The 19,649-nt window shown below is 42.1% G+C and overlaps 1 protein-coding gene across 3 annotated transcripts in view; it reads right to left on the bottom strand.

Moving 5' to 3' along the window:
- Positions 1–19,649, bottom strand: part of Mctp (multiple C2 domain and transmembrane region protein) — a 1,410,470-nt gene that overhangs the window by 428,199 nt on the left and 962,622 nt on the right. For 2 of the 3 annotated variants that reach the window (XM_067148395.2, XM_067148396.2), the window contains exon 1: positions 8,663–9,127. The exons of the other annotated variant lie outside the window; for it this stretch is intronic. In XM_067148395.2, the coding sequence (XP_067004496.1) occupies positions 8,663–9,076 (414 nt within the window). In that variant the 5' untranslated portion in view covers positions 9,077–9,127. Of the gene's footprint in view, positions 1–8,662; positions 9,128–19,649 lie in introns of those variants that run through there. 3 annotated transcript variants of the gene reach the window in all.

Raw genomic sequence — 19,649 nt, 5'->3', positions numbered from 1 at the left:
ATTCTACCACCGCCAACCACAGGGGGAGACGAGAGAAGGTCTTTACCCGGGAAGGCAGCGGTTGTGGGCTTATTTAAGGTACAGCCCGTATGAACATGGAAAACCATATTTTAAAAAACATCTTCAGGGTTGCCAAAGGTGGGAATCAATCCCGCCACCTTTGGAAATCAAGCTTACATCTACACGAAGCGTACCGCTTAGCCAATTCGGTTATATGAGTTGTTCTAACAGACTGAAGCTATATGCATAGTTCCGTTCACCAACAGTCGTTCAGGATGGTTGGTGAAGGGGAAAGGGTGGCCGAGAGAAGGCAGATCAGCTATCCCCACTCCTCGACTACTGGTACTTTTTCTGCTTACGTAAATATTCAGATCAGACAATTATCTCTCCTTTCAGTGTATTCTCTATGTAATTATTTTTAAAATATATTTCAAACCGAAATAAAAAAATAATACCTCACATATTAGGCTATAACCAAAAATCTCTTAGCACACATCAAAGGAGAAAAACTCGGATAGGGTTTGAGCCGCAATCTTGGAATGAGTCGGCTGATCCACATATCCGATAATCTCATATTCGCTGACTGAAGTTCGAACCACACCCACCTAGGAGGCTATCAACGATGATAATGAGATTCACAAGAAAACAGCTTCAGTGCTTCAGGAGACCGCCCATGACGATAATGTTTATAAAACCTTCGCAGTATTTTTGTCGATACAGACAAAAACAAATCATAATCAATGATTGAGTGTATAAATATTGAAGTTTATCACGAGTTGTCTGCCCGGAGGCTGGTTGGATCCTCACATAGCACCACCGAAAGTTATGCAGCTATAACAAAAACCGATGGTGGTGCCATAATTATACTAAGTGAGATAAGGACTGATGTAGTTTGTCATTGCTTTCCTCACTCTGCCAGAACGTGCTATTGTAGCACGAGTAGCACTTTTCACAACATTACAAAGGGCGCTAGGAAAGTTTTGCAATGTGAGTGAACGCTCTAGACTTTTTCAGAATAATTTCCACCACACTCAATACACTTCTCCATACGTCGAAACCAGTCACTGAACCAACTCTGCCACTTTTCTTCGGTTACATTTTCACACTCTTGATCCCATGTTGCCAGAAGCTCCTGGTCGGATGCAAAACGCCGCCCTTTCAGCTTCATCTTCACTTCTGGGAAGAGTGCGAAGTCACATGGGGCAAGATCAGGACTGTATGGAGGGTGATCAAGCACAGTCAACCCTGATCTGGCAAGAAAATCTATTGTTACATTAGCACGATGTGCTGGAGCATTGTCGTGATGCAAGAGCCACGTGTTGAGCCGTGACCTGGGACGGAGCTGCTTGAGAGCCTGGATGACCTGAGGCAGACAAGTCTCACTGTACCACTTCGCAGAAACTGTCCTTTGTGTTTCTAGCACAACCCGAGTCAGGATGCCCCGTTTAGTGAAGAATACTACAATCAACCTTTTCTTCACTGACCTTGACTTTCGCACAGTCACAGGAGAACCCTCATCTTCAAACAGCCATACCTTGTTCTGGGATTATGTTGGGATATCGTAATAATAAAGCCAAGTTTCGTCACTTGTAACGATGCTACTGACGTTAACACGAAATCCCATTTTCAAACTGTTTTAGCATTTTTCGGCACCATTTCACTCGATGTGCACTTTGTTCCTCTGAAAGTGAATGGGGCACCGAAAGGAGACAAACCTTTCTAACATGGAGATGGTCGTGCAGAACTGAATGAATAGCTGGTGCAGGGATGTGGAGGGTCTCTTCTACTTGCCGATATGTCAACCGCCTATCTTGCTGCAACATTTTCCTCACAGCTTCAATGTTTTCCTCAGTCACTGATTCAGACGGTCGCCCAGAACGAGGAACGTCTTCAACACCAAAATTTCCCCTCTGGAACTCTTTGTACCAGCGGAAAATTGTTGTTCGATGTGGACAGTCTTTCCCCAGCACAGGAGTCATTTCCTCCAGGCACTGGTCAACAGTTAATCCACGAGCAAAATTGTAGCGGATAATTGCGCGATATTCACCTTTAGACCACACTGACAACTTAACTTGCTTTGAATCCCACTGCTTGGTAACAACTGGTGTGAAGGTCGCGCCTTGCTGTCTTCTAGACCCGTTTTCACCCCTCTTTTCATCCCTCACCAGGCACTGGTCAACAGTTAATTCACGAGCAAAATTGTAGCGGATAGTTGCCCGATATTCACCTTTAGACCACACTGACATCTTAACTTGCTTTCAATCCCACTGCTTGGTAACAACTGGTGTGAAGGTCGCGGCTTGCTGTCTTCTAGACTGGTTTTCACCCCTCTTTTCATCCCTCACCATAACAGGGGTGTCCAGCCAACCGTTTTTGCGTATTGCAAAACTTTCCTAGTGCCCTTTGTAGTCAAGCTCCGAATGTCATTACACCAACCATATCTCAGCAGCGTCCATACTGTCACCTCCAAGGCAGACACGCTTCATTGGAAGCTACATTTTGCTCATACCTCTGTCGATGGACAAACGCAAAAGAAAAAAAAAGAAAAATAAAAGAAAAAAAGACTGTCCCGTTAAGAAATTGCCCCAGCTAAAGCACACAGGATATACTAACCTAGTCTTTACAACAGAAAAGCAAAGCCATCTCCCTGCAGGCCATGAAGGCTTTTGGCTTTAGGTTCCACAATACGTAACCTCGGCAGATCTACGGCCTACGCCCGGCCGCCTTTTTTCAATCTGGTACTCACGTCTCGTGTAGGTGAATGAACCCCAGGGCCATGTGCCTCTCCATAATTGGGCATGCCATGGATGGCATGGATTCCTGACAAAGAATCCACGTCTTTTCGGGTGTGTCCAGTGCGTCTGTACCGCTTCAGTTATGGAGCATCCCATTTTACAGTATTCAGCCCGAAGGCTGGTTTGATCCTCCACAACTCCGCCAACAGCTGTCATAAATAGCCTATGTGCTACTGAAGAGGCGTACTAGGGAAATGAGGAGTGAGGTAGTTTCCTGTTGTTTTCCTCACCGAGCCAGAAGTTGCTATTACATATCAGTCTGCCAAGCCCATTGAAAGGCATGCACCAATCGACCCTATGTATGTATGTATTCATAACATTCATAACAGGGACTGGCTGCATAAGGAACGGTATTACTAGCATCACTCATACCTCAGTCACTTTCATATTGCCAAAGCCAAGGATGAGACTGAGACAGGTCATTGAAAGTAACAATTTTATTCTAGCCCATACCAGAAGACATAGTGCACTGTAAACACTACATCTCGCCAGCAAAGGCAGGTTTGACACATATGAAAAATAAACCAATGGACAAGTGGTCCATTACGGGCCTTGGCTGTCAAGACTACTTGTTACTCAGCCAAAAAAAAGCCAGCGAATACTGAATTGTATGTAGTCGACGTGACAACTTCTTCAGCCGTTCTGCTTGACTTTATACATACGTACATGGGTACATACATACATACATACATACATACATACATACATATATCTTCATTATAGACTTATGCCTTTTGGCGTTCATTCTGCAACCCTCTGAGAACTTACTAACCGCCACCACAATCTCCTTGTAACTAGTTATGTGGCCTTGTTTAGTTCTATACCTCTTATCTTTAAATAGTTACAAAAAATGAGTCTAACCATCGTTGTCTTTAGGCCCGCTCCCACCTAGTGGAATGGAATCGAATCGAACCGAACAGAACTTGTTTTTAACATGTGTTTAAATGGGAGATAGACATGGCGATCGCCACGAGTCGAATCGAATCGAACCGAACGGAACAGGATTCTCTGCCAAGAATATTTTTCGACTAGCGGAACGGAATCGAACAGAAATGTCAAGATTCGTGCAACTTCGTAGACGGTCGGGTCGAGTCGAGATCTTTAGGACGACCATTTGGCGGCAAGCCGGCAAATGTGCAACAGCTTCAGCTGGAAAGTCAGCTGTTTCTTGGACAGGTCGGAAATGTTCTGTTTTGTGATCGTTTATTTAACTTATTAATACAAGACACGAAAAAACGTATTAGTTTAGTTCAAAAATATAATTTCCTCTAATACAAGATCCACGAGCATTACTGCAACAACGTAAAAAACAATGCCTGGGAGGATATAAGCAAGGCTATGGAAAACCAAACTTATTAGAATATTCAAAATTGTGGTAGGTTACTGTAGTCAGTATACAATTTATTTCATAATTTTTGTTGACTTCATCACAAAATCATGTTATGTTGGAGTCCACATACAGTATATCAGTACGATAATTGACATCACATCTCACATAGGATGTATCTTTAAGTGTTTATTATATTTTCAGCGAACGATTTCGTAAGTGGCATTCCCTAGGTTTCAAAATGTCGTATGTGTGCTGTGCGGTTAGGGTTGCGTAGGTGTGAGTTTGCATTCGGGAGATAGTGAGTTCGAAACCTACTGTCGGCAGCCCTGAAGATGGTTTTCCGTAGTTTCCCCATTTTCACACCAGGCAAATGCTGGGTCTGTACCTTAATTAAGGCCACGGTCCTAGCCCTTTCCTATCCCATCGTCGCCATACAACCTATCTGTGTCGGTGCGACGTAAAGCAAATTGTAAAAAAATAATAAAAAGGAATGTTGAGGCTACCTCGATTAATGATTTCATCCTCCCACGGGACGCAATCCACTGCGTTAAAGTAGTTTTAAAAATGATCACGGCCTCCCATTGCATCTGATGTAGCATTTTCTCCTGTAAAATTGAACTTTTCTGTTAAATTCTACTATCTGAAATAGTTGTTGAAATTGCAATACAATAACTCTGAAGTAGGCCTACCGTCGAAACTTAGCTTCATCGCGCATTCAACATTCAACATTGGCTATCTTGTTAATCTCATGCACCCAGAAACTTCTCCGATCTCTCATAATTTTCTACCTCCTCACACCTTCTGTCAGACCGTCCATTGCAAGCCTGTGAAGTTTCCCGTAGAATCCCGTTCGATTCTGTTCCGCTAGATGGGAGCGGTCGAGTGGAAATTTCGGCTGTTCGGTTCGATTCGATTCCACTAGGTGGGAGCGAGCCTTTTGTCTTCCTCTACTTCACTTACCCTTCATTACATTAGCAACCGCCACAGATACACCCAGTAATAACATTCCTGCACCGGTTGGCGCCACGTAGGGCATCCGTCCGTAAAATAGGCCAAGTCCAACTGTGCGTCACAGATTGCATCCATGACCTCAGTAATAATAACATTACATACATTATCAGAATAGACTGTTATGCCTTTCAGCGTTCAGTCTGCAAGCCTCTGAGAATTTACTAAACGTCGCCACAATCCTCGATTTGCAACTAGTGATGTGGCCTCATTTAGTTCTATACCTCTTATCTTTAAATCGTTAGAAACCGAGTCTAACCATCGTCGTCTTGGTCTCCCTCTACTTCTCTTACCCTCCATAGCAGAGTTCATTATTCTCCTAGGTAAACTATCCTCCTCCATTCGCCTCACATGACCCCCACCACCGAAGCCGGTTTATGCGTACAGCTTCATCCATCGAGTTTATTCCTAAATTAGCCTTTATCTCCTCATTCCGAGTACCCTCCTGCCATTGTTCCCACCTGTTTGTACTAGCAATCATTCTTGCTACTTTCATGTCTGTTACTTCTAACTTATGAATAAGATATCCTGAGTCCACCCAGCTTTCGCTCCCGTAAAGCAAAGTTGGTCTGAAAACAGACCGATGTAAAGATGGTTTCGTCTGGGAGCTGACTTCCTTCTTACAGAATACTGCTGATCGCAATAATAATATTAATAATAATAATAATAATAATAATAATAATAATAATAATAATAATAATAATAATAATAATGCCTCGGCTGCCGCCTGCAGACATTTAATTTTACGCCATATTACTGACTGCGCATCAATTTGGACGTTCTGTTTTACTCTAACAGATGTCAGAGCAAACCGGGTCTCTGTTGGGTGGGCTGAGGCTGTTTTAATTAATTAGGCTACTTTTGTTGGGTAAACACCAAACGTGTCACCAGAGTACTTTTACATGCCGAGACCGTACGACATGGAGTGTCGAATGTACTTTTCCCTACCCTTCAGAAATGCGACTACCTCTGTCGTGTTTGAACCCGGGATCTTTGAATTCGGAAGCCAAAACTCTACCTTTGACCCACAAAAGGAGCCTGTGACCCCAATAGTGTGTGGTAAGAGAAGAAAAAACAGCTTTTCAAACCAAGGAACACTGAACACGTATTATTATTATTATTATTATTATTATTATTATTATTATTATTATTATTATTATTATTATTATTTAGGAAGCTTAGTCATGACGATCTAGTCTGTAAATTCGGAGGTCCCGTGGCTACGACCACATCAGAGGTCAGGTAACTATAGGCTACAAGCCCAGCTGAATTTCCCCTTCTTATATTCAGACTAAACATTTTAAAGAGAACACACGCACTGTCTGTAGTAATGTAAATACGGAGCGGTAGGGATCTTATGGTGGTTTCCAACTCCTCCATCAGCTGCCCAACGGTGGTTTTCCACGTTTCCCATAGTTACTTGGCAAAGTTTGAGGCTTCTCACGGCCGCTACTACGTTCCCAATTCATCGTCGTCGGAAACCCGTATACAGTACACGTGTAGTGCGAAAAACGTAGTGTGATTAAAAAGCCTATTGATTGAAGATACTGTAATTGTGATAACCAACCAAAAGAAAAACTTTCACTTTCTTTCACAGATAACAGTGTAAAGCGAGATCCCAAAGGATATCTACGAATTATCGTTTTCGCAAAAATAACCCTAAACTACTTAGAAATTTCGCGCCCTAATTAATCCCCCGAATAAACTTAGGCTAGTGTCACGTCATCTGTTCGCGGGTTAGAAATGCTCGAATTGTTAATGTCATCACTTGCATCACGAAAGACAACTGTCCAAAATATGAATCCCTTCCAGGAGAGAAAGGCCCAAAGGCCCGAAAAATGAATTCCTCTGCCTACTCTACGGGAGAGAAATGCCCTAATTGGCCATGCCATTACTTCTAAAAAGAACTGAAGATGATGATAAGGCTTACCGAAGATTATTCTGGTAACCAACCACAAAGAAATTATTTCTAGTTCTCGTGAAACATGTCATATTGGAAGATAGGCTATTACTGTACAATTAAAGTTATTATTTTCTATTTTCGCAAAATGATGGCATGCTGTTAATTTACTGGTAAGACCCCAGTTAGAGTATGGGTCGCTCACCAGGACTACTTTATATGAGAACTGGGAAAGATTTAAAGGAAAGCAGCCCGATTTTTTTTCTGGGTGATTTCCGACAAAAGATTAGTGTTACGAAAATATTGCAAACTTTGGTCTGGGAAGACTTGGAAGTTAGGAAGAAGAGCTAGACGACTAAGTGGAATGTTTCGAGCTGTCAGTGGAATGACAGATGAGTACGGAAATATTATAAAATGAAGATAAAGTTGGAATTCAAGAGGACAAATTGGGACAAACATTCCTTTACATGAAGAGAAAATAGGGATTGGAATAATTTTCAAGGGAGATGTTTGATAAATTTCTAACTTCTTTGAAATCATTTACGAACAGACTAGGTAAAGAACTCATAGGGAATCTGCCACCTTGGCGACTGCCCCAACTGCAAATCAATGATGACTGATTGATTCCTTTACCTGCTCCACGGGTGAGAAATACTGGCGCGTAGCTCTGAGCTTGCATTCGGGAGATAGTGGGTTCGAACTCCACTATCGTCAGTCCTGAAGATTGATTTCAGTGGTTTCCCATTTTCACACCAGGCAAAAGAAGGGGATGTACCTTAATTAAGGCCACGGCCGCTTCCTTCCCACTCCTAGCCAATCCTATCGTCACCATAAGACCTACAATATCTGGATCGGTGCGACGTAGTCAGTTGTAAAAAAATAACATAAAACGCTGGAATTATTGACGTCATTGCTTGCACCATCGAAGCAAGAGTAATATCCAAATTGTTCATGTCACTGCCTGCACTACGAAAGACAAATGTCTGATTATTTACTAATTCCCTTTACCTGCTACACTTGATACGCAGGTAGACTCTAATTTCATCCCCAGCTCATTATACTATCTGGTACATGAGAAAAGGTATTTGAAAAGCAAATGTCCGGACGTCCAGTATTTATCATACACCGGATACAAGTCCAGCCCTACTTCGCACAATTTGCAACAGCCTTGTTATATTACTTATAGATAGATTCGCATGCATTGCAGTCTCACCTGATCAAGAACACATCAATAATATATCTTTGAAGAGTACGCAATAATGCAATATTACATACATCATTTTCGATTTTAATTGACGGTACTAAAAATATTCATTGCTCAGTCAAATCAGTACAATATTACTTTTAAACTAGCAACGGAACTCTATTAACCACCAGACAATGAATATTGAACGAGCACGGGGTGCCTTACAAAGCTCCCAGAAACCTGACAAGAGATGGGGTCGGGAGGGGAATCATCTCTACCCTTTAACGCCGCAGCCGGGCGAACCTGCGGCCAACAAGCACTATCTCCTGGCACTAAAGATAATAACACATATTTAAGAATTCACTCACCTATCAGCTTTATGCAGCGAAGCACTTAGAAATAAACCAGTCAGTACCTGACATTTAAGAACAATAAATAATTACCCTGTGAACACGATCACTTCGCTCCTTGAGTCTCTGTCCCAGTTTTTCGAGGATTCCGCCTTCTGGAATAATTTCCGGTGCTGAACTCGGACCCTCATCCACAGGGAGTAAGGTAGACGGAACCGAACATTCCGCGAGAGTAGCAGCTCGTGGAGGCATAGAGGGTTTCCGTACATGTTTAACCACATTGACCTCTTCATCGCTGGCTTCATCAGCCGATAACCTACTGCACTCTGTGTCCGACAGTTGCTGCAACAGGCGGCTCGGTTTCTCCAGGTCCCCGTCTGATTCCCCACCACTGTCACCTTCACCCGCACCTCGGTACAAGGCATGTTCTTCATCCCGCCTAAGACGGTCACCTAAACGAGCTAATTTGGTCCTCACACGGCGCAGTGTGCTCACTTCACCCTGCATCTAGGACACCACAACACTCGGGCACACCGCATACATGAACACTTCATCACTCGCACCACACATCTCACTGTCTCAATGTTTACTGGCCTCCGCTCTGCCTCCAGAACTCAGGCCGATCAATGTGCTAGCCACGTGACGTGACGTCACTCCGTGTCTGCCACCATGACGGAACTAAATGCGCGCCATGTACGACATTATAGTGCTTGTCAGTCACATCCCTATGTTCATTACCTGAATGCTACGTTTAACCTCTTGGTGTAAGAAATTAGTGACCTGAATTCCTTGCCTGTTCCCACGATCACAAGCTATCTTTAAAGAACATATTTGCTACCGTAACAATTTTGTTTCGACCATCTTTTTTTTCTGAACTACAAATTCTGTGGTTATTGTTGTTCTTCCTCAGCTATTTCATGTGAGGATATATAATGGTCATCCGCCAGCGTTTCAATTAAAGAGGACATTGAAATGCCCCCTCTCGTCAAATGTTCTGATTCATGAAGAAGGAATTTTCTCGCCTAGGATTACTCAGATTGTCCGGCTCTTTGGCTGAATCGTCAGCGCAGTAGCCTTCGGTTCATAGGGTCCAGGGTTCGATTCCCAGCCTGGATGCCTATTTTAGCCAAATTTGATTAAATTCTCTAGTTCGGAGGATGGGTGTTAGTGATCTCTTAATACCATACACATCTATATTACATACATCAGATCGCACTACCAACCACCACACCCGGGCTGAGTGGCTCAGAGGCCTTCTGACCCCAACTTGGCAGGTGCGATCGTGGCTTAGTTCGGTGATATTTGGAGGTCAGTCTCATGTCGGCAGATTTACTGACACGTAAAAGAACTCCTGCAGGACTGAATTTCGGCACCTCGGCGTCTCTGAAAACCGTAGTAGTTAGTGGGACGTAAAGCATATAACATTATTATTATTATTATTATTGTTACCGCTTTTTTGTGGTAGGTAGAGGTGAAAGAAGGTGCGGGTGTGAACGGGTCTCAAACTACGAAATTAAAGTTAATGTAAAATTTAACAAGGTTATATTCTCTTTCCAAAATTCAGAAATAACACGAAAGACAGGTACAGAGTAGCAAGGCAATAAAAGTACAATTACAATATTTACAGGATTTGGGCTTCGAGCCCCAACCTCATAATTCTTGAGCAATTAGCCCAGTTTTACCCCAAACACAAGTTTCAACAGAGGGGCAGAAAACCCCATTCATGCCTAGGAGCACTTGATCCAAATTACACAGTAAGGCCTCCTTGAGGCGCGCAGAAAACAAAATTTTCAAAAAAGAGCAACTTGCTCTCAAATTTTAGGCCTGTCAAAGGCCACACCTAATTCCACCTTCAAGCTGTCCTCTAAGGACATATACACAGGGGTAAAATACCCAACCTACTGAGGTCTATTAAATGAGAAGAAGGTTAATTACATGACCTCTAAAATAACAATTTGAGAGGAGGCGATCTGTACTCCTAATGCATTTGTTTTAAAACCTAACCTGGCTCTAGGCCACTAATGCAAGGGCTAATCCCATACTACAGAGGTGACTTTAGAAAAGAACAATTTACATTACATTAAGGAAGAATCGGTTGTGAGAAATAAGTTTACCTCAAAACAAAATAAGTGGGAGCTCGAGAGGGTTAGGCACTCTCTATCCCAATATGTAGCTTTAAAAGATAATAGATGCTAAGAGTAGTTACATTTTAGGAAAAGGTTACATGGTAGAAACGCTTCGGACCCGCCCCGAGAGTTAAACTGCTGAGCTAGCAAGAAAAGAAGTTATTAAAAGGCCATTACCTTGGAGTAGAACTGCTCCCCGAAGAAAGAGGCGCTTCCCGCCCCCTGCTATGTACTTTACACACTGAAAGATGGTACTGAAGTGGCGCAGAGACCCTAAAATCAGCAGTTTATATACTCTCGCGGAAAGTTCGAGGCGTTTCAGGAAGGAAAACACCCGCCCACAATCATTTTATTGGTGGATAAAGAAAACCCCTACACAATATGAAGAAGAAACATATTATTGGTGGAAAATTAATTAAAGAAATTCGGGATTGGCTAGATTCAAAACAAGGTGAAAGAAAGGGTTAATATTGCCAACTTAAACAATGACTGAAAGAAATTTAGCAAAGAACAAACTTTTGAAATTAAATTTTCTCCAAAAAACAGTTCTTTCAATTCGCACTAGGGTGCACCGTTGTAGTTCTTCAATAGTGTCCTCTAGAAGAGAAAGTTCAAACTTCTTACTACAAGCAAAACAAAATTACATCGAAAACAACACAGTTCAGAAACTTCAAAATTTCCAAGTAGTGGCATCTTCAGGGTAACTTGAAAATTAACACATAAGACAAGGTTCAGACTTCTTCCAGTAGGGGAGTTTCAACTGGCGCAAGGTTTAAATAAGCAGCGTGGAGGTGTACCGCCCAGTACAATTATTATTATTATTATTATTATTATTATTATTATTATTATTATTATTATTATTATTATTATTATTATTATTATTATTGTTACGGAGATATTCGTGGTAGTTAGAGGTGAAAGAAGGTGCGGGCTGGAATAGGTCTCAACTACAAAAGTTCGAAAGATGAATTAAAATTTCAACAAGGTGATATTTTCAAAACTTAACAATGGTAACATAGAATTTTGAGCGTACAACAAATAACAACAGTTAAATCAGGTACACAGCAACTTTACAAATTCTGGGCTACAAGCCCCAATGTCTGAGCTCTCAGCTCACACCCACAATTTAACAAAGGGCAGAAAACCCTTTCATTACATGGAGCTCTTGCTCTCGCTTAATAATGTCAGGCCTCCTAGAAGCACCTTCAAAAATACCAGAAAGAGCTGACCTGCTCTCGATTTTTACAAGCCTATCAAAGCCACAACAACCCTTACTACTAACTGCCCTCAAGGCACACAAAGAAGCAGGGGCACTTAATACCCAACCTACAGGGCCTTCACATGCAGAAAACAAAACATCGGGTTAATTAAATGGCCCAAAATAGAAAATTGAATGGAGGCGAATACATGCACTCCTACACAAAAGTTATTAAAACCTAAGAGGCACTAGGCCAATAATACAGGGGCTAATCCCAATCTATGGAGGTGACTCGTATGAGGAAACTTAACACATTAAGGAAGCGTAGAAACGGTTATGAAAACGTAGTCACCTCAATTTAAAGATGAAGGGGAGCTCGAGAGGGTAAAGCACTCTCTATCCCCGCTTTACAGTAAAAGAGATATGTAGTTTTAACATAGACTGAAAAGGAATTTACATTTTAAAGTGGTAGGTTACATATTAAAGGTTTCGAACCTTCCCCGAGAGTTAAACTGCTGAGCTAGCAAGAGATAAAGATGTTAAGAGGCCATTACCTCAATGAAGAACTGGTGCCTGAAGAACGGGGCGCTTCCCGCCTCCTGCTACATATCCACACACTGAGTTAGATGTTATACTAGTGGCCCGGAGACAAAAAAAATCAGCATTTTTTATACCCTCGTGGAAAATTCGAGACCTTTCAAGAATGAGTAGACACACCCCCTCAACTTTATTGGAGAGCTTAGAGCTACATATCCATATCGAAGGCATACATGATTGGCTGAGAATTAATTAAATAAATTCGGGATTGGCTAAGTTCAAACCAGGCGTAAGGAAGGATTAATATTGCAAACCCAAAAATAAAAGAACAAAAATTTAGTAAAGACAACAACTTTTGAATACAAAATTTATTCAGGAAGGTTCATTCCTTTGCACCAGAGTGCATGATCATAATTTTTTGTAGAGACATCTGGTAGAGAACGTCCACACTTCTTGATCAATGACAAACAAAAACACATCAAAATTCACACAGAGCCATCTTCGGAGAAACTGTTGAGTTAATACAGTTTTTTAAAGTTCAGGCTTTCTCCTGTAGAGGAGTTTCAATTGGCGCAATATTTGAACTAGCGGCGTGGAGGTGTACCGCCCGGTACAATTATTATTATTATTATTATAATTATTATTATTATTATTGCACCGGGCGGTACACCTCCACGCCGCTAATTCAAACTTTGCGCCAGTTGAAACTCCTCTACTGGAGGAAATCTGAACTTTATCTACTGTGTTAATTTTCAAGTTTCTCAGAAGATGTCACTACTTGTAAATTTTGAAGTTTCTGAACTGGGTCGTTTTCGATGTATTTTGTTTTGCCTGTAGTAAGAAGTGTGTACATTGTCTTCCAGATGGCACTACTGAAGAACTACAATTATGCACCCTAGTGCGAAGTGAAAGAACTATGTTTTTGGAGAAATTTTGTGTTCATAAGTTTGTTCTTTGTTAAATTTCTTTCAGTTATTGTTTAAGTTGGCAGTATTAACTCTTTCTTTCCGCCAGTTTTGAATTTAACCAATAAGGAATTTCTGTAATTAATTTTCCACCAATAATGTGTTTCTTCTTCATCTTGTGTAGGGGTTTTCGTGGTTAGCCAATAAAATTCTTGTGGGAGGGTGTTCTCATTCCTGAAACGCCTCGAACTTTCCACGCGGGTATATAAACTGCTGATTTTCGGGTCTCCGCGCCACTTCAGTAACATCTATCAGTGTGTAAAATACGTAGCAGGGGGCGGGAAGCGCCTCTTTCTTCGGGCAGCAGTTCAGCCACCAGGTAATGGCCGTTTAATAACTTCTTTTCTTGCTAGCTCAGCAGTTTAACTCTCGGGGCAGGTCCGAAGCCTTTCTACCATGTAACGTTTCCCCTAAAATGTAAAGACACTCAGTATCAATTCTATCTTTTAAACTACATATTGGGATAGAGAGTGCTTAACCTTCTCGAGCTCCCACTCATATTGCGTTCAGGTGAACTTATTTTCTCAACCATTTGTTCCTTAATGTAATGTAAATTGTCTCCTTCTATAAGTCACCACTCTAGTATGGGATTAGCCCTTGCGGTAACGGCCTAGTGCCAAGTAGGTTTTATATAAAGTGTATCAGGAGTGCAAGAACGCCTCCTCTCAAGTTGGTATTTTAGAGGCCATGTAATTGACCTGTTTCTTTACATAATAGGCCTCAGTAGGTTGGGTATTTTTACCCCTGTGTCTATGTCCTTGGAGGACAACTTGGAAGTGGAGTTTGGTGTGGCCTTTGATAGGCTCGAACTTAAGAGCAGGTTGCTCTTTCTATAATTTTGTTTTCTGCGCGCCTGGAGGAGGCTTTACTGTGTGATTGGGAGCAAGTGCTCCTGGGCATGAGTGGGGTCTTCTGCCCCTTTGTTGAATTCTGTATATCGTAAGGTTGGGCTTATAGCTCAAGAATTGTGTGTCAGGCTCTCGGAGCCCAAATTCTGTAACTCTGTAATTGTACATTGTCAATTTGTGTTTCGGCTACTGAGTACCTGTTCTATTTGTTATTTCTTGATTTTGCAAAGAAAATATAACCTTGTTAAATTTTATCTTAACTTTATTTTCGTATTTTGAGACCTGTTCACCCCCGCACCTTCTTTCACCTCTGCTAATCCACCAAACCACGGTAACAAGTGGTAGCAGAGCGTGGTTGAATGGGTCTCAATTTAGCCCCTTTTGACGACTAAACATTGCTTTGATTCGAACTCTAACAATTTTCTCTGTTGCTGGAATTTTTTTATTTTTCCTTTTTCAAAATTGTACTGTCATGATGTCCGGACCTCGCGAGGTTCTTCATCCTTTCTATTTGCGTAAAGAGGAATTAATTTATGAACTATCTCTTAGAAATGTTCAATCTGGAGGCACGGTTGCAGTCGACTCCAATAAGCTAAAAGATTCCCTTGATTTACCTATTACCATCCCGATTTTGGGAGAAAAAGTGATTGACCACGCTCTCTCCACGATCAATAATAATACTACTGAGCTAGCATCTGTGGTTAGTTTTTTTGAAGTAAGTGATCCATCTCCTAATCAACTCAAAAGAGTACAGGCTAGGTTGTACCACTTTTATAATAGGGTATGTGATCTATTGTCTCTGAAGTTAAATGACCTTCAGGGTAAGGAAGCTAGTGCCCTTGCTGAAAACTTGTCCGAAATGTCTAGTAAAGTTAGTCAGTTGTTATCTTGACCTGCTATCCCTAAAGTCGACCAACCTATGGTAGTAAATATTGTTAGTGGGGAGGATTCCTCGAAAGAGGAAGGAAGTAGTACTGAGGCGACTACACTACGTACATATGCCCCATCAGAAAATATGTCAGATCGTCGCAAATCCATTCCACCCTTTGTGTTAAATAATGCTCCTTCCGAATCTACTTCTCCGCCACTTAGGCCCCTTCCTACTACGTCTCCGTTTTTCAGCAGTTTGCCCCATCCATTAGCTAAGTTGCTTAGAGGTATCTCTAAGATTTCGGTTAACTCTACCAGTGACGTAATTGCATCTTTACGGTTTTTAGTTGAGTTTCAGGACCATGCTCTTGTTTTTTCTCTTTCTCCGTGTCAAATTTTGCAGATAATTTATTCCTATGCAATTGGTGTTCTCTCGGACAAAATTGTTAGAGCAATAGCTGAACAGTCATCTATTGAAAATTTTCATGCACACCTTCTTGCAAATTTTATTCCTGCTCGTGCGAGGTCGTCCCTGATTCAGAAGTACTATTATCGTGTACAGCGGTTGGATGAAAACTTGGCAGATTTCATCCAAGATATTAAGTTCTATACTAGGGTGTTTGCTCTTCATTTTCCTGAAGATCAGATTGTACAGGCTATTGTAGAAGGTATTTCACCACCTTGCCGATCATACTTGTGTTTTGCGTCGCGTCCGCAAACTTTCGCTGAGCTACAAGGTATGGCTGTATCGGCCGAAGGAGTTAGATACGCTGATTCCTTGCGTGTCGCGAAAGAACCCCCTCCTTCTTTTAGTAATCCTTGGCCTCCACCTCGCCGACCAGTCACACCCCGTAAATGTTATGCCTGCGGGTCGCCTGACCATCTTCGCAATAAATGTCCATTGATCAAATCGAGTAGGACAAATAGTGGAGCAGGTTCATCACAAGGCTGTTTTAAATGTGGGGCTTTCTCACATATCGCCAAAATTTGCACAAATTCGAATAGCACCCCCTCCTGCTCAACTTCTTGTGCAACGTCCACCAATGCCAATAATAAAAAGTGACTAGTGGCTTCGGCTGAGTCGACTAATCCATCCTCCCGAGGCTCAGCCCCTGGTAAACAGGTCGAAAATTCAGGGAAAATTCAGTCTTCAGATTTATCTTTTGAATGCCCCAAAGAATGTCTTAGGATTGCGGCGGATTCCCCCGCACCTGTGCCCTTCCTCAAAATTGAGTTAAAAAATGAACCTGTAACAGCTCTTTTAGATTCAGGCAGTGTTTGTTCAATTATTTCGGCTCAATGGTATTCGAAATTGAAATCTATTTGTAAACTTCCTGACTATTGCTCATCTCCTGTTCAATATGTTTCGGCTAATTCTTCTCCATTAGAAATTTTAGGTTCCTTAAAAGCCAAAATTCGTATTTTTAAATTTACTTGGAAAGTTAAATTCTTTGTGGCCAAGCACTTGTCTTGCCCCATTATATTGGGAGCTGACTTCATTTCTCACACTGGTATTCTGCTCGATTTCCAGAGCAGGTCGTGCACTTTCAAATTTGCGTCTAATTGTAAAATTCCCTTATTGAAAGGTAATTCTGCATCATGTTCATCTATTTCGCCTACCCAGGATGAGATGTTGTTAGACCTTAGACATCTACCTGAGGAACAGGCTGATAGTATTCGTAAGTTGTGTCAGTCGTTTCCAGAGGTGTTCTCCGATACCTTTGGTGTTACTGACCTTCTTGAATACAAAATTGAGGTCACGGATTCGGTTCCTGTCCGTTTTCCACCTTATAGGCTATCTCCACCTAAAATGAAGGCTCTGAAAGAAATCATTGATCAAATGTTGAAGGATGGTATTATTAGGCCCTCTAAGTCGGCGTATTCTTCACCTATTTTTCTAGTCCCGAAACCCCAAGGAGGCTTCAGGCCTGTCATTGATTATATGGCTCTCAATCGGAAGGTGGTGTTACAATCTGTGCCCCTTCCTGACCATCATTCTTGTTTTTCATGGTTTCGTGAGGCCAAGTTCTTCACCATCTTAAATTTGAATCAGGCTTATAATCAAATTCCCCTAGCTGAAGAGTCTAAACACCTTACAGCGTTTGCCACGGATTGGAATTTGTACGAATACAACCGCGTGCCTTTCGGGCTCCCCACGGGAGCAGCTGTACTCACTAGACTGTTAGATAGGGTCTTCTCCGACATCAAATTCGAGTACTTGTATTACTATCTTGATGATGTCGTCGTATTTTCGGAGACTTTTGAAGAACATCTAGATCATCTGTGAGAAGTTCTCAATCGCCTTCGTAAGGCCGGGTTAACTGTGAAGTTGTCCAAGGTTGCCTTTGCTAAGCCCTCCATGTCATTCCTAGGGCATATTGTGTCACCTGATGGTGTTGCAGTCGATCATTCTAGAACACAGGCCATCCGTGATTTTAAACCTCCCAAGGACATCAAAGGTATCACCAGGTTCATTGGTATGGTGAATTTCTTCAGGAAGTTTATTCCTAACTTCGCTAATAGAGCGGCGCCCTTGAACCTTCTTCGTAGGAAAGGCATCAAATTTGAGTTGGGACCTTCTCAACAAGCCGCTTTTGAAAATCTTAAATTAGCTCTCTGTAATGCCCCTGTCCTTGCTATGCCCGATATCTCGAAGAAATTCATCGTCCAAACCGACGCGTCGTCGTCGGCGGTAGCTGCAGTCCTTCTTCAAGAGACTGAACTAGGGAGGCGACCCATCGCCTATGCATCTAGGACTCTATCGGCTCAAGAAACCAAGTATTCCATCTATGAGCTCGAAGGTTTGGCAGTCTTATTTGCCTTAGAAAAGTTCCGTCTCTATCTGGAACATGTCAAATTCGACCTGGAGACTGATAATCAAGCTTTAAGCTGGGGCTTAAGTAGGCCGCGTCGTACTGGTCGTATAGCCCGTCGGGCCATCCGAATTTCTGCCTTCCAGTTCGACGTTAGGCATATCAGAGGTACAGAAAATGTTTTCGCAGACGGACTCAGCCGTATGTTTTCCAACGACGTCGAGACCCATGAACCATTCGATAGTTCATCACCTCCCGAATCCATACTACCTGAGGTTAATGCCATCTTAACAGATGCTCCCATGCTCTTTAGGGATATTGAGAAATACCAACGTGAAGATCCGACGCTGGCTCCGATAATGGAAACCCTTTCTTCTGGGGAACATGTTGTCCCTTATGTACTGAGGAATGGTGTTTTATGTTGCCCTTCGAGGCATGATAAGACGATGAAAGTTGTCGTCCCAGCTGTTCTTGTACCTATGATCTTCAAGTACTATCATGAGACCCCATTAGGGGGGCATCTAGGCATCTTTAAAACTCGTGAAAAGATTCGTGAAAGGTTCATCTGGAAGGGTATGGACGGTGAAATCCGTGAACTAGTAAAGGCTTGTAAATCTTGTTTGCTTAGTAAACCAACCATGTCCACCAAGGTAGGCCTTTTGTCTTCTCATCAAGCGTCGCGCCCCATGGAAGGCCTGTATATTTATTATGTAGGACCCTTCCCCCTGTCAAAGGGGAATGCCAACAAGTTCATCTTTGTATGTGTAGATGGTTTTACAAGATTTTCCTGGTTATTTCCGACTAAGCTGGCTACCGCTCAGTCCACCATTACTTGTCTAAATTCAATCTTTGCTTCTTTTGGTCCGTGTCAATGTATTGTATCTGATAATGCTAAGGCTCTCACATCTAATCTATTTCGTAAATTCTGCTTTGACCTGTCCATTTCTCATGTGACAACTTCTGCTTATTACCCTCAACCATCTCTGGCTGAACGGGTTAATCGTAATCTCAGGTCCGCGCTTATTGCCTATCATCATGAAGATCATTCTAGGTGGGACACGTCCCTGCATTGGTTAGCTTTTGCTTTGAACTCGGCTGTTCATGAATCACATAAATTTACTACAGCATCGTTGATGTTCAAGTTTGTTCCCAACACGCCGCTCTCTAACCTCTGGTCTCTGAGTGACATTCTACCTGAGACAATAGATCCCGATAACATTAAAGATCTTGGAAGAAGGCTAAGGCCAATCTTAAAGTGTCTCATGAAAAGTTTAGGGAAAGATATGATCGTGGATGGAGACCTACCAATTTGAAAGTAGGCGACCGAGTGATGGTCAAGAATTTGTTCCCGCGGGCAAGCTTGCCCCCACATTTCATGGGCCGTGTACTATTCTCGATTTCCTTACTCCCGTTACCTTATTGCTAAGCAATCCAGCCACCGAGAGGATATTTAGGGTTCACCTGTCACAGGTGAAACCGGTGTAATTTCTGTGTTAACTTGCTTCATATAATTTTGAAAGAAATATGAAGGTTATATTTTTGTTTGAGGGGTTTCACTTTTAAGGCCTTCTGCCCTTGGAATCTGTCTCCTTTGTGTGTAACCATTTATTGAAAACCTTCCCCGATCAGTTAAACTGCCATCCTGTCCTTACCATGGCCATTACCACGCTCCCGTCTCGTGCCCAACAACACACAGTGGCTTTCAAATGAAATAAATATTTCT

The sequence above is a fragment of the Anabrus simplex genome, chromosome 5 (genome assembly GCF_040414725.1).
Source record: "Anabrus simplex isolate iqAnaSimp1 chromosome 5, ASM4041472v1, whole genome shotgun sequence".
Classification (NCBI taxonomy): domain Eukaryota; kingdom Metazoa; phylum Arthropoda; class Insecta; order Orthoptera; family Tettigoniidae; genus Anabrus; species Anabrus simplex.
This window is presented reverse-complemented; position numbering and strand designations above follow the sequence as displayed.